Source organism: Ochotona princeps, chromosome 1 (assembly GCF_030435755.1).
Source record: "Ochotona princeps isolate mOchPri1 chromosome 1, mOchPri1.hap1, whole genome shotgun sequence".
Classification (NCBI taxonomy): domain Eukaryota; kingdom Metazoa; phylum Chordata; class Mammalia; order Lagomorpha; family Ochotonidae; genus Ochotona; species Ochotona princeps.
This window is the reverse complement of record NC_080832.1, coordinates 163,697,173-163,711,096: the sequence shown is the minus strand read 5'-3', so window position 1 is coordinate 163,711,096 and position 13,924 is coordinate 163,697,173. Positions and strand designations below refer to the sequence as shown.

General features: G+C 46.8%; 1 protein-coding gene across 1 annotated transcript; it reads left to right on the top strand.

Moving 5' to 3' along the window:
* The first annotated feature begins 2,153 nt into the window (after positions 1–2,153).
* On the top strand, positions 2,154–8,355 carry SERPINB1 (serpin family B member 1). Its single transcript, XM_058672605.1, has 6 exons — positions 2,154–2,329; positions 3,852–3,989; positions 4,726–4,843; positions 6,437–6,579; positions 6,665–6,832; positions 7,829–8,355. The coding sequence occupies exons 1-6, from the start codon at positions 2,162–2,164 to the stop codon at positions 8,231–8,233; spliced, it is 1,140 nt and encodes a 379-aa protein (XP_058528588.1). The 5' UTR covers positions 2,154–2,161; the 3' UTR covers positions 8,234–8,355.
* The last annotated feature ends 5,569 nt before the right edge of the window (positions 8,356–13,924 follow it).

The following is a 13,924-nucleotide window of genomic DNA, read 5'->3' as shown; positions in this document are numbered from 1 at the left end:
TGATAATAATGCATGTTGACATAAGCATATCAATTTAAAGATAAAAATGCCTCTAACCTGACCTTGTGGCAGTGAGTTGTTAACTTTTTGCAGTGCCCAGCATCCCCATGTAGGCACACCAGTTCGAATCCTGTCTGCTTCTCTTCCAATCCAGCTCCCTGTTAATGTGTTTAGGAACACAGTGGAGAATGGCTCAAGTGCTTGGCCCCTGCACCCAGTGGGAGACATAGACAAACTCCTGGCTCCCGGCTTTGAACTGACACATTGCTACCTGTTTTGGCAATTTGTGGAGTGAACCAGAGCATGGAAGATCTCTCTCGCCTCTCTGCTTCTCTCTGGGTGAACTCTACTATCACATAAATAAATAAATAAGCCTATTTTAAAGAAATGTTTATGATCTTGACCACCCTCACACCAAGCCAGATCTGATGCTCGTCTCCTGCCGGTCGAAGTGTAAGTGACATGGGAACCAAGGGGACTGGACAGCTCGGGAGCGGCATTCAGGGACAGCTGAAAAGCCAGGCTTCAAGGCTATGCTTGGGAGCTGACTGTTCTACCTTAAAAAAAAAAAAAAAAAAAAGCCCTCTCCAGTGGGGGCTGGGGCACTCTCTTTCTGCCCCCTGCTAAGGGTTCCCAAATTTCTTTTCTTTCTCCTTCCCACAAAACTCTTGAGTCTGCAGTGTGGAGATTCCAGAAGGGCTGGGGTGCCCTCTAGGACACAGTGTGTGTGCTTTAGCTGTACATGTCTTCATAAGAAATAGCTCATCACTGGAGATTTGTGGGAGATCTAGAGCTGAGAGGTGTTGAAGTTCCATCTCCCCATCCTCCCCTCCCCACCAGGCTCCCAACAGCAGCAGAGGGCGGAGTTTTCCCCTAAACCAGGGCTCTACTCATCCCATTCTGGATACTCACACTGCAGGGCCAGGGAGCTGGCTGGAGGCCCAGCCTGGACACTCCCCTTCCGCATGCTATAAGGCGCGGCTGCGGGCTCTGCTCACTTCCTCTGCAATCCCAGCCCGGAGTCCGTGGCCAGTGCAGCAGGTAAGCAGAGAGGCCCTAGCCAGAACAGCCTGGCACCACGGCTGGACTTCTGGGGCACTCCGGGAAGGACAGGGCTGGAGGGTGGCAGCTCCCAGCAGCCCCGAGGCTGAGGCGGAGCCACAGCGCAGTTCAGAGGGCTCTTCCTTCTTTGCAGCTCTCTCCTCCTTCCTGGCACAGAAGCCCAGCTCCCTGGTCCTTTGCAGCTCCAGGAGGCAGGAGGGTGTGACCAAGGCAGCTAGCCTGAGGCTGCTGAGCCATCTCCACTGGTGGGGTCTGTGTCTTGGCCTGAGCCAGCTGAGGGTACCCCACCTCAAACCTATGCCCAGTCAGAGCAACTTGCACCTGCTGTGACGACCAAAGGGGTTTCTGGACCCCATCTAGTTTCCCAGCTAAGCCTGGAGACACACCTGTTCCGAAGAGGAAGGCTGTGTGGCCTGAATCTCAAACATGACGATGATGAGCCTGTTAACTGTCACTGTGTCTTTGCCGGGAGTTGTTTTCATGAGCAGTAAGGAGATATGATTTTTTATTTTTTAAAATAGAAATGTCATGAAGTAATGGAAGCCATGGTTTGTTGCAGGAGTGACTCTGTGGTTTGAATCAGAGGAACAGAAATATGTGTTGTTCCAGCTTAGGGCTGCCCATGCGGCCATATAAGCTTCCCATAAACAGAAATCATGAGGTCTACCTTAATGCAAGTGGGACTTGAAATCCCATAAATCTACAGCAGGACAGACAGGTTGAAGGTGATCAGGCTGTGTGGCCCTCACACAGTGATGCTGCAAATATGAAACTGGTAGGGGTGGGTTAGGGAAGGGTCTCCACCCCAGGAGGGAAATCCCTCTTCCCAGGGAGTGTGGTGGGGTGGGGCACTCCCTCCTCAGATTGAGCTGTGCACAAGGTCAGCTCTCAAGGAGTCCCCAGGTTCTAGTCCCTGTGCTCCTGCAGAGTGCTATTGCACTCCTGAGAAAGGCATGAGGGAGAGAGAGGGAGAAGCAGCAGGTGCTAGGATGGTTTGCATGTGTGAAGCAAGCCGGTGATGATGGGCAGGTGGTGGTATGAGCTGTGCCAGTGTGGGCAGTGGTCATTTCAAGCCCTCTGTTCTGTCGCAGACATTGCTATGGAGCCACTGAGCGCAGCCAACACTCGTTTTGCCTTGGACCTGTTCCTGGCCTTGGACAAAGACAACCCTACGGGAAACATCTTCATGTCTCCCTACAGCATCTCCTCGGCCATGGCTATGATCTTCCTGGGGACCCGAGGCAACACGGAGGCCCAGCTGTCCAAGGTCAGCAGAGGCCTTGTCTTCCCTTGCCCTCTGTGCCACCATGGCCCATCGTGGTCTCCCTGACCCTGTATGGGGGACCCTGTCTGCCAAGGGGCTGCGGGATGAGGTCAGCCTTGCAGCAAAGCCCAGTTTGCATGCCTTGTTGAGCATCTGCTGTGTGTTTTGAGGACAAGCAAGTGAACAAAGCTGCCCAAATCCCCACACTGGAGGCAGCTGCCATTCCCATGGGTGGCAGAGTTTGGGCAGCTGCTCTGTAAGCCACGTCCCCTCCTGAGCCTGGCAGAGGCAGGGTTCGGCAGAGGGAAGGGATCCCAGAGAGAATTGGAAGCTTCCAGGGTGGGACCAGGCTCCTGGTACTGTGGCAGCAAGTGGAGAGGCCCCTTCCTGTGTGTGGAGCGGGGACTTTGGCTCTTAAGGGTCCCTCAGATGGGAGTACAATTCTCACTTCCTCTTGGAGTAGCAAAAAAAGGGCAGCTTTTTGAACACACCTGTTGCTCTGTCCCTGATGGTAGGCAGGTGCAGCCTGGTGAAGGTCAAGCTTTGGCCAAGCCCCTGTGACTCATCAGATTGCAATATAAAACTAACGAACTATCTCTCTCTCTCTCGCTCTCTCTCTCTCTCTCTCTCTCTCTCTCACCACTTTTCAGATTTACTTATGTTTATTGGAAAGGCAGATTTACACAGAGATGGAAAGACAGGGAAAGCAAGAGCTGCCGTCTGCTGGCTTACTCCCCAAATGGTAGCAGGGGACGGAGCGGAGCTGATCTAAAACCAGGAATCAGGAGCTTCTGGGTTTCCCATGTGGGTGTGGGGTCCCAAGGATCTGGGTCATGTTCAACAGGTTTCCCAGGCCACAAGCAGGGTTACTGGACAGCAACAGGATGGGCCAGGACATGAACTGGTATATGGGATCTTGCAAATGGAGGAAGAGCCACAAGAGTCATTATGCCAGCCCCACTATAAAATGTTCTTAAAAATCCACTGGACATATAACCAGTATGTGTGTGGGAGGTGAGGATGGGGGAGATGGGCAGGAATTAAGCTTTGGCCAGAATGGCAACTCTAAAGAGATCATTTTTCAATAGATGAGTTTATGGGTGCTAATGTGGTAGGAGGAGAAAGCAGCGACCATGTGTGATGGAGAAGGATGAGGGTTCTCATCTCCACTGCTGATACCGGAGAGATTTCAGACAGCTCCTTTGTGGCTCACAACGTGAATATGAAATATCGCTTGTGACATTCTTTGGTGGGATGGGGAGAGAAAATCAGATCATGGGTTAGCACCTCCATCCTGGGACAGGGAGGGATGTTCCGAGTTGTTGTGGTGGTTCCTGTCTCCCTGGGGCTGTGTTGTGGGGTTTCCTGAGGCTGGTTGCTTCTTGGACCTAGGAGTCCAGTCCCAAGCTGGGCCCTTGCCATTGGAAGTGAGAAGGCGTTGAGTTGGGTGGCAGCGGAATGCTCAGGACTGGCTTTGTAACTCCAGCGTGGCTGGCTGTGGACAATGTGTGTCTTTGGTTCCTAGGCTCTTCATTTCGATGCTGTGCAGGATGTTCATTCGCGATTCCAGAGCCTGAATGCTGAGATGAGCAAGCACAGGGAGGCCTGTGTGCTGAAACTCGCTAACAGGCTCTATGGAGAGAAAACCTACGACTTTCTCCCCGTGAGTATGTGGGCTAGGATGCCCAAACCCACTGGGCGTGCTTCCCTCACACAGCTTCCCTCACAGGGATGGTAGCACAGTTACAGATTTGCAGGATTTCAGAATAAAATAACAAAACAAAGAAACAAACAAACAAAATCCACCAATCTGCACAGAAGGCCCCTGCCCTCCCATGAAACTGATATGGTGGTTTCATTTCACTGTCTCTAGAGTGAAATGATCCCTTCTGGATGCTCTGTGAAAGCAGGAATGACTTCTAAGTAAAAGCAAATGTTTGCATGTATATATATATGTGTGTACATATTTATAAGTATATATACATATGTGTGTATTAAGTCCAAGATTACAAATGCATGAGTAGGTTTTATATTGTGTACGTATGATGGTTAGGCTTACCCTGATTGAACTGTACACTGAAAAATTATTAAGACGATAAATGAGTATGTTTCTTCATAGCATTAAGTTTTGAAAAGAATAAAATGAAGTTTTGTGGCATAATGAAATGGGGTCTTTTTTTTTTTTTTACAATTTTCATGAATTTTTAGGAAGCTGGGTTTTTTGTGCAAAGGAATTTCAAAAAGTTTGTGCAAACATGGCATAAAAAGATGTTAACTTTAAAATGGAAGTATAAAATCCACATGGATATTATCCTATTACACCCTTTGCATGAATTTTTGACAGCTCCTTATATCAAGTAGAAGTTATTTATGCTATTTCCCTTTAATAAAAAAAATAGGAATTCTTGGCTTCGACTCAGAAACTGTACGGCGCTGACTTGGCCAGGGTGGATTTTCAGCAGGCCTCGGAGGACGCCAGGAAGGAGATAAATGAGTGGGTCAAAGGTCTGACAGAAGGTGAGAGACTGGGCAGGTGTTTCCCTCCGTCCACCTTCCCCGCATGTGTCTCCATCCTTGCTCATTCCCAGGCCCTGCATCCTGGCCCACACACAGGGATGTTCAGCAGGTGCCCCAGTGTGCGTGCACTGTGACATCTGCAGTGGCTGTTGGTGTCACCCAGGTCTCCCATGTTAGAAGAGCACCCAAGCGCACACACAGGACAGAACTGGGCAGCCAGAAGATTCTCCCTTCATCTCATTAAGTTTCTCCAAACTTGAAGCTGATATTGATGATAGAATCAATGGAATTAATTGGGGAGGAGCATCCAGCAAGCTAAAAAGGAGCTTTACAGCACATGGGAGGTTGTGGTGTGGGTTTGACTGTGTGGGGAATCTGAGCTCTGTGTGTGTGAACTGTCATGGCTGTGAGTAATGTGTGAGAATGTCTTGCTTAGGAGTGGTGGTGGGTACTTTCTGCTGTCCCTCTGAGTGCCAGCACATCTACAGGGTCTCCATCACTCATGTGGTTGTACCCATTGGGGGATATTTTCTTTCCATGGAATGGTTGTCCTTTCTTTGGATACATGACTGATTGAATCATTTGAAAGGCAGTTTTCCACAGAGAGAAACAGAGAAAGAGAGAGAGAGAGAGACAGAGATCTGTCATCTGCTAGCTCACTCCTCAAATGGCTATAATGTCCATGTCCAACCAAATGGCTGGAACTCCATCCTGGTCTCCCATGTGGGTGGCAGGGGTTCAAGGAATGGTGTTTACCTGCTGCTTTCCCACACGTGTAAACAGCGAGCTGGATTGGACGCAGAGTGTCCAGGACTTGACCTGGCACCTATAGGAGATGTTGGTGGTGCAACAGCCTCAACAATGACCGCTTGTATTATTTTTCTTTCTTTTTATGTGAGTAGACTTGTACTTGAAAGACTGGAAGAAGTAACGTGAGATTGACATGTCATGAGTGAGTGAACACTTAGCAAGTAAAGCTTACAGGTGATCAGACAACCCAGAAGAGAATTTCTGTGCCTTTAGCCTTTGGGTTCGGCTTGCACTTGTTAAAGTGTTGGTTCCTTTGCTTTAGCTTCTGGGTGCTCCTGACCTAACTCACGGTGTGGTTTGTATTTTGAGCAGAAACACCCAGTAGGCCTTTCCTAACCTAATATCATGTAAATGAAAATTCAGTAAAAGATACCCGTTGGGATTGCACATCAGTGCCAAAAAATTGCCAGTCCAGCTTTGAAATTCCAACACGAGAAGGGTTTTTTTTTTAAATTTACTTTATTTATTTGAATTCAGAGTTACAGTTAGAGAGGGAGAGAGAAGGGTGTAGGGAGAGAGATTTTGCTTCTCCTGATTGATTCCCCAGATGGCTGCAATGGCTGGGGCTGGACCAGGACAAAGCCAGGAGCCTGGAGCTCCCTCTGGGTCTCCCCTGTGGGTGGCAGGGGCCCAGGTCCTCGGACCATCTTCCACTGTCTTCTCATGGAGCATGCAGGACTCAAACTGGTGCTCAAATGGGATGCCGGTGTCATACACATGTGATTGCAGTGCAGTGCAGGCCCCATCAACTTCAGTTTTGCTTGCTTGTTACTTCCCTTGTAGGGAAAATCCCGGAATTGCTGGCCCCACGTGTGGTTGATAGCCTGACGAAACTCGTCCTGGTAAATGCCATCTATTTCAAGGGGAAGTGGCATGAGGAGTTCAGGAAAGAGAGTACTACCGATGCCCCATTCAGACTCAACAAGGTGAGGGATGGCTCAACCACGGGATACTCTGTGCTCCTAAAAACAAAAGACAGACACTAATCAGTGATGTTTTTTAATGGTTCAGAGAGAGACCAAGACAGTGAAAATGATGTATCAGAAGAAGAAGTTTCGCTTCGGCTACGTGCAGGAGCTCAGGTGCCGTGTGCTGGAGCTGCCTTACCAGGGCAAGGAGCTCAGCATGCTGCTCCTGCTGCCCGACGACATCGAGGACGAGTCCACGGGGCTCAAGGAGGTAATGGCCCACAGTCGCTGGGTTCATCTTCTCTGTGTGGGGTGTGTTTCCTGCTCATCTTTTGTCTGATTATAAGGTGTAAGTCTCTACCCTCATTGAAGAGATTATCAGTATTAGTAGAACAAAGCGGAATGACAGTTCTCTTCGAGCGCAATAGGAATAACAATAATAATGACAAGAGCTGACATTTATAGTGCCTTTTGTGCCCAGCACTGTGTGCACATGGGCTCATTGAATGCTCAGAATGCTGTTGTGGGACAGGTGCAGTTACTACCCCAAGTAGATGAAGACCTTGCTCTAGTATGTCATCAGCCAGAAGAACTGTTACCTAGTAGCTGAGGTTTATAGAACTTACTACTGCTCCAGGGAGATTTACAAATTATCAGAGCTTCAATGAAATTAAAAGAAATAGCAAAGCATTAATATTTCTCTTGAAATGTTTATAAGTTTTTCCCCTGCTTCTTTCAACCCATTATAAAAATGAAAGCTATCACATAACCTATTCCGGGGTTTCAGTGTGGTGTTTAGTAAGTCATGGATGATGGACAGTTGTTGAAACGAAGGGAGGATGGGGTGCAGATGGGTTGGTAGGTGGGTTAATGGATAAAGGAATGAAGAGACACGTAGATAACCAGATTGTGAACTGATGGATAGGTGCAAGATGGATAGATAGGTGAGTGGGTGAGGTGATGGGTAAGTGAATGGGTGCCTGGGAGGGTGGGTGAAATGGTGCAGGGTGGAAGGATGATGGATCTGTTGACTTCCAAATTGTCTATGCTTGGTCCTGTGTTGACTTGAAACTTAGATCTGTTGTATTTCACCAACTGCCAGTAAAAGAGATGAAATCTTCCAAATTGTCATCTGACTACAATACAGAAATAAAAGTAACAGCTACTGAAAGAATGAGTCCTTTCCTTTAAATAATGCTTTCTTCTTTCACTTATGTATCACTAGTTTCAACTCTTCTTCCTATTTTTTTTCTCATTCTAACTCCAGATTGAGAAACAACTGACCTTGGAGAAGCTGAATGAGTGGACCAAACCTGAGAAGATGCGTACCATTGATGTCCATGTCAGGTTGCCTAGGTTCAAACTGGAAGACAGCTACGTCCTCAACTCCCATCTGGCCCGTCTGGGTGTACAGGATCTCTTTAGCAGTGGCAAGGCTGATCTGTCTGGCATGTCAGCAGCCAACGATCTTTTTGTCTCAAAAGTTGTCCACAAGTCCTTTGTGGAAGTGAATGAAGAGGGCACAGAGGCGGCGGCCGCCACTGCTGGCATAATGATGATGTGTATGTTGAAGCCAGAGGAGAATTTCACTGCCGACCATCCATTCCTTTTCTTGATTCGGCACAATCCCACATCGAACATCCTGTTCCTTGGCAGAGTTTGTTCTCCTTAAAAGAAGCAGACAGTGGAAATAGATGGTCACACTTAAAGCTTTCTTCCAGCTACATGCTTAATGGTGGCAATTATCATACATCTTTGCCAATAAAAGTATACAGAAGCATATCTTTAATTTCATTTGTAAGCTGCCATTCCCCTGAGTATATATATTCTTTATATATAATTGATATATGCTTATGTAAGTGTATAAAGATTTTATATGTATATGATGTATAAGCATACATACTTGCATGCATCAATGATGTATTTATTTGAAAACTGGAGTTATAGAAAAAGAGGTACAGAAGGAACCAGAGAGAGAGAGAGAGAAAGCTCCTCCATCTACTGGTTCACACTCCTGGTGGCCATAATGGGTCTGGGCCAGGCTGGAGCTAGGACCCAGGAACTTCATCTGGGTCTTCCTTATGGCGCAAGGGACAAAATACTTGCATCATCTTCTGCGGCTCTCCCCAGGGAGCATGGTTGGTAGCTAGATCAGAAATGGAGGACTCAAACTGGCACCCAAATGGGATGGCGGATTTATACACTGTAGCTTTACCCGTTATTCCACAGTGGCAGCTCCGTTTTTTTTTTTTTCCTTAATTTTACATTAGAAAGATCTCATGATTGCATAATTGTGTAAAATTTAGAAAACAAAACAAACCAGATTCTTTTTGTAATTCATTATGTAATTTTTAAATTCTTAACAGTAACCAATGGAAAAGCCATGGAAACGTATACAGTACTGGTTTAATTTAGAATCAGCAGACGCTGCGACTATTGAAGAGACGATTAAACACAACTGCTTAGTTGAAGTAGTGAAGTGGCCCAATGAATGTCCAGATAGTGAAGGACAGTGTGCTTATGTTTGTAGGATTAGTTCCTACCACAACCCTCTGGTTTCAAATGTGTCCTTTAGAGGTCATCTCCTCACTCCCTGTGGAGATGTGGAACGCATTTCATGCAAAAATTTCAAGGAGTCCAGAGCTGGGAGTCTAATAATAATAATAATAGCTAAGAGACTACAAAGGGGAAAAATTCAGGAGGAACAACTGTAAGCAAAATTCCGTTGCCTCTCTGGTGTCTCTCCAGTCTTCAGGCAGGCTGTTGTTAAGGTGACATGATGGGATGGCCTTGAGCAAGGCTGTGCTGGGAGCTGGGCTGACAGCCCTTGGGTTCGTGGAAGCCTTGCTCAGATGGGCTCCTCCGGGTGGGACTTGGAATCACTAGTTCCTAACACTCCCTCAGATCCTGCGCAGCAGCCTGATCTCAAGCTTATGTCTCCCTGAGCTCAGAGGAGCTGAGAGTACAGATCGGGGTTCCTGACCCATCAATACTGCAGCTCCAGAGGGACTCCTCAGAAAGAAGGATTTTGGAAGATTTCTTGCTGGGATCGTGTCTGCCTTCCTGCTTTCCTGCCTCTGATTTTTGTGTTGTTACTGTTAGCAACACCACTAAAGTCTGGGTTACTGAAGTCAAGTGTCCCTGCCCATTTCCTTTTCACGAATGAGTGCAACAGCCCAGCCACAGGTTAAATTGTTGAAGGTCAAGAGCTCTGGGGCTGAGATGAGAATTCAAGTCATGTTTTATGTGGACAGGGCCTGATTCATGTGAAGGTGAACAAACTAACATGGATTTCTGCTGATAGTTTGAAAACTAAATTACCCAGTAGTCCACTGTTTACAGAAAGCTCATGTGAGCCCATTCCTGGTCCAGGACTACAACTCAAACTCTAAAGACATGAATCTTGGAACTGGGACCACTTCTGACGCAGCGACCCCACCAGTTCAGAAGGTGGAAAGGAGAGGGAAGCACAGGTTCTGGCCAAGTTCAAGGCAGAGTGGATGGGACATTAGAGTGGATTTCTGGGGGTTGTATCCCATCCTGGTTACAGCGATCCATAGACATGGAGCACAACCAACAAAAATCATTTTTGGTAAATGGCCCATAATGATCTAGTTATTTGTACAAGCTTTAAAAAACTTCATTATCCAGCATATATACAAAGATAACCAGATGATTGGGGAAGAATTCACAGCAACATACACTCAAACCAGTATAAGCGACAGAGAATAGAACTAGCAGTGGAGAGGGCCCCAAATACTGGGATCATCACATACAGATGATGAAGTTATACTGCTTCCCATGCTGAGCACGACAGAAGACAAGGTTAAATATTTCAGTGTTAAGGACAAACATGAGAAAATGTACACATTGGAATAGAAATGAAATCTAGACCCAAGGATATAGTAAAAAAAAAATGAACTCAATAGGTAAAATTGACCAGAAAATTTGGGCAACTTTAAGGTCTGGGAAAAAATTCTGCATAGTCTCTTCAAGTAATAAAATACAACAACAGGATGAGAAATTCAGAAGGAAGGAGAAAATCTCTAAACATTAGGAAGAGGAGGCTTAAGAGGGGAAGGGACAGGGTGAGGCACAGTAATAGCTAAAGAGCTAGCATCTGAGATGCTGATTCTAAAACCGAGAAAAAGCTTTATTGGTTCATAGGGTCTAGAATCTTCACCAGAACTCCAAGCAAGAAAATACAAAGAAATTCATCTTGAAACATCTTTGGGTAGCCATGGTCCATCCGTGGTCCAAGGACTGAGAGACCTTAGAAGAAACCAGATCAAGGCAACCAGAGGAAACCACAATGTGTCCTGAGAGGACCAGCCGTTGGACAATAACACAGCTCCAACAGGAACTATGAGAGCTGGGGGTTGGTTTGCACGGTGACTCTGTCAGTTTGCTGTGAAACAGCTAGACCACACTCAAGAGAGAAAAACAAAAAGTCCTTGGAGCTATTTCAGACCAAGCCAGAGAGAGTTCACCATGTCTAACTCATCCTGAAGGCTTTCTAAAGAGTCTCTTGGTGCATAAGTAAGGTCAGAATAAAAGGAGCAATTACAATGTGCAGCACAAGCTAGTGCTCTCCTATGGGATGCCAGCGACACAGGCCACTGCTTACTCTGCTGTGCCACAATGTCAGCCCCCAGAAATAGTTTTTAAAATAACAGTAATCTAAATAAACAGAAATAGAAATACAAGAAATCTGTGCTGAGTGAGTCCAGATGTTTTGTTCTGGCCGTTATTCCCTGCACAATAGAGTGCGACAACTTCTTAGTGAGCCTTTACATTGTATTAGGGATTCAACGTCATCTAGAGATGACTTCAACATGTAGGAGGTTGTGCATAGGTTCTGTGAGACTATTTGCCATTTTCCCAAATGACTTGGCCATCCAGGGATTGTGGCATCTCCATGGGCTCTAGAACCAAAGTGTTATTCACTTTGCAAATTTTGAATAATTTGAATAATACATTGCACACTCATCACATTTATGACACTTGTAACACTTCTGAGTTAAGGGCGAATAGAACAAGTTTTCAAGGAGTTGTTCTGGGAACCGACATTAAAAAAAATAATACAGTTAATTCACGCCTTAGGAGTTGTAGAAACACTACAACCGCATGGCCTGGGGACATCATTGTGACAGCAAAGCAGCAAGGCTATTACACGAGGATACAATGGTCTGTCCTCAGCAACTTGTGGAGAGAGTGATTTCTTAACAGGATATGCACATGACACACACAACCTCTGTTAGATCTTCCCCTAGGCATAGGAACTGTTCATGTTAGATTGGAGCAGATCATGATTCTACATAAGGGTGGGTGTTGTGGAGCAGTAGGTTAATCTGACACTTGGGGGTGAAGGCCTCAGTACTGGGGTCCCTGCCACCTGTGTGGGAGACCTGGGTGGAGTTCATGGTTCCTGGGTTCAGCCTTGGCTGCTCCAGGCATTTGGGAAAGTGAACCAGCAGACACAAGATTTTTCTTCTCTTTCTCCTTCTCAAAACAAAAACAAAAAAAACAAAAACAAACAAACAAAAAAACCAACTAACAAAAAAGAACAATGAATCTTTTTGAAGAGAAGTCTCGGCACCATTAGGAGAGAGCCAAGGCAAGTCCCGGGTTCACTGATGCAGGCACTGCCCCAGGAGAGGTAGTGAACAGGCCCAGTGGCAGAATTTCAATCCCAGGGCTGACTCACAGCTCTGTTAACCCCCAATCTGTACAGAATACACTACTTTATAATGTGGTGATGACAGCCAGAAGGCTTCATGGTTTTGGAGATCCACAAATCTCTTCCGAGTTTGGATGTATCGGACCCACGTCTTCAACAGGATAGCCAGATTCAAGGTAAATATTCAAAAAGTAATGGCTTTCCTATGGAATGGTAAGTTAGAAATTAAAACAAAGTCTTTGCTTTAAAAAAAGTGTCACCAAATTTAAAATATACAGAAGTTAGCAGAAGTTCAAGAGTATGAAGATAACTTGGAAACTTTAGTCAAAGTTACCATTTAAAATTTATCTCAAAGGCAGAGAGACAAAGAGGGTGAGTGTTGGCCCTAATCTACTGGCTCACTGCTCAATGGCCAGGACTGGGCAGGCTGCAGCTAGGAAAAGGGCACACAATCCAGTTCTCCTACTTGGGTTTAGGGACGCAGACACTTGATCCTGCCAGGGTGTTCATTGTCAGGAAGTTGGAATGAAGAGTAGAGCCAGGACTCACAGCCAGTCCCATGCAAGTGCAGTGACTTTGTCGTTGGGAGTTCCTCAGAAGTCATTCCTTATCTACTCATAATCCCTCAGTGGTCTTCCTCCCACATATCCCCCTTCCCGCTTCTTTGAGCATTCGAACATTTGCAGTATCTCTGTCTGGAGTGCATGGGTTCCCCAGCCCAGCCTTTCAAGCCCAGTGTCCCAGTGGCGTGGTGTGCTGCCCTGGAGCTCTGCCCACGCCTTAGCATCCCAAGCTCCTGGTATTGTGCTTGCCTGTGCCTCACCCCTCCTTCCATTGAAGTTCCAGGCCCGTTCAAAGTTCCCCAAGCCCAATCCACCAGCATGCGACGCCAGCATGTTAACCTAGGGCTCTCCCCTCCTCTCCTCCACTTTCTCTTGGGACCAAGCAGGTGGGGAATTCCAAATCTCGCTGTGGCTGCCTTGGCGTGAGTCCCCATACCCCCTGCAAGTCCACACCCCCGGGGCCGTCCCGAGTCCACACGCCTGCAGCGGGCACAGTGACAATGGCCAGAGTCTGCAGCGGGCACAAAGGCCTTCTCTTAGATGTTAAGAAATTCTGCTGGAGGTGAGCAATCCCACCACCTGTTATGGCAGCAAACCATTCTCTTCCTGAGCAGTTCAACTGCAAGCTCTGCCACCAGGAGGAATCTAATACCTGCAGGGCCTCTTTGCCCACTGCTTCTCTGCAGGAGTTAAAGCACATCCAAGTCAAAAGGGATCTGGTAAATTTCACCGAACAAAAGGCCAGACAATTTCTTGACATCTAATCGCTGAGAACCTTCCAGCCCAGTAACCAAGTGTGCCATGATGTATGGATGAGAAAAGTCCGAATGGAGGGAAGGCACCTGTACTTCCACCACTGCCCCAACCCCTGCACCTGCCCTTGACTTTGCCTTAATTTTGTGCACAACCCTTTGCAAGTTCCAATCTGGGATCCAGGACAGATTTTACTTTGATGGGCTCAGCACTGACACTGACTCTGAAAGCAAGCCATCATCCCTCCACATGATGCCGATGGGACCAGAATCTCTCCAAGCTTGCCAGGGGCTTGTTTAGTCCTTCCCACCTTATAATGATGAGCTGCAATCAACCAGGGTGGACATGGGATGAATGGAGGATGGTC

Bases quoted from the DNA above. Each gene is read 5' to 3' on its own strand.
- SERPINB1 (XM_058672605.1), top strand. From the start codon at position 2,162: ATGGAGCCACTGAGCGCAGCCAACACTCGTTTTGCCTTGGACCTGTTC. The intron at 2,330-3,851 runs GTCAGCAGAGGC...TTTGGTTCCTAG, and splicing joins CGGAGGCCCAGCTGTCCAAG to GCTCTTCATTTCGATGCTGT. The intron at 4,844-6,436 runs GTGAGAGACTGG...CTTCCCTTGTAG, and splicing joins GGTCAAAGGTCTGACAGAAG to GGAAAATCCCGGAATTGCTG.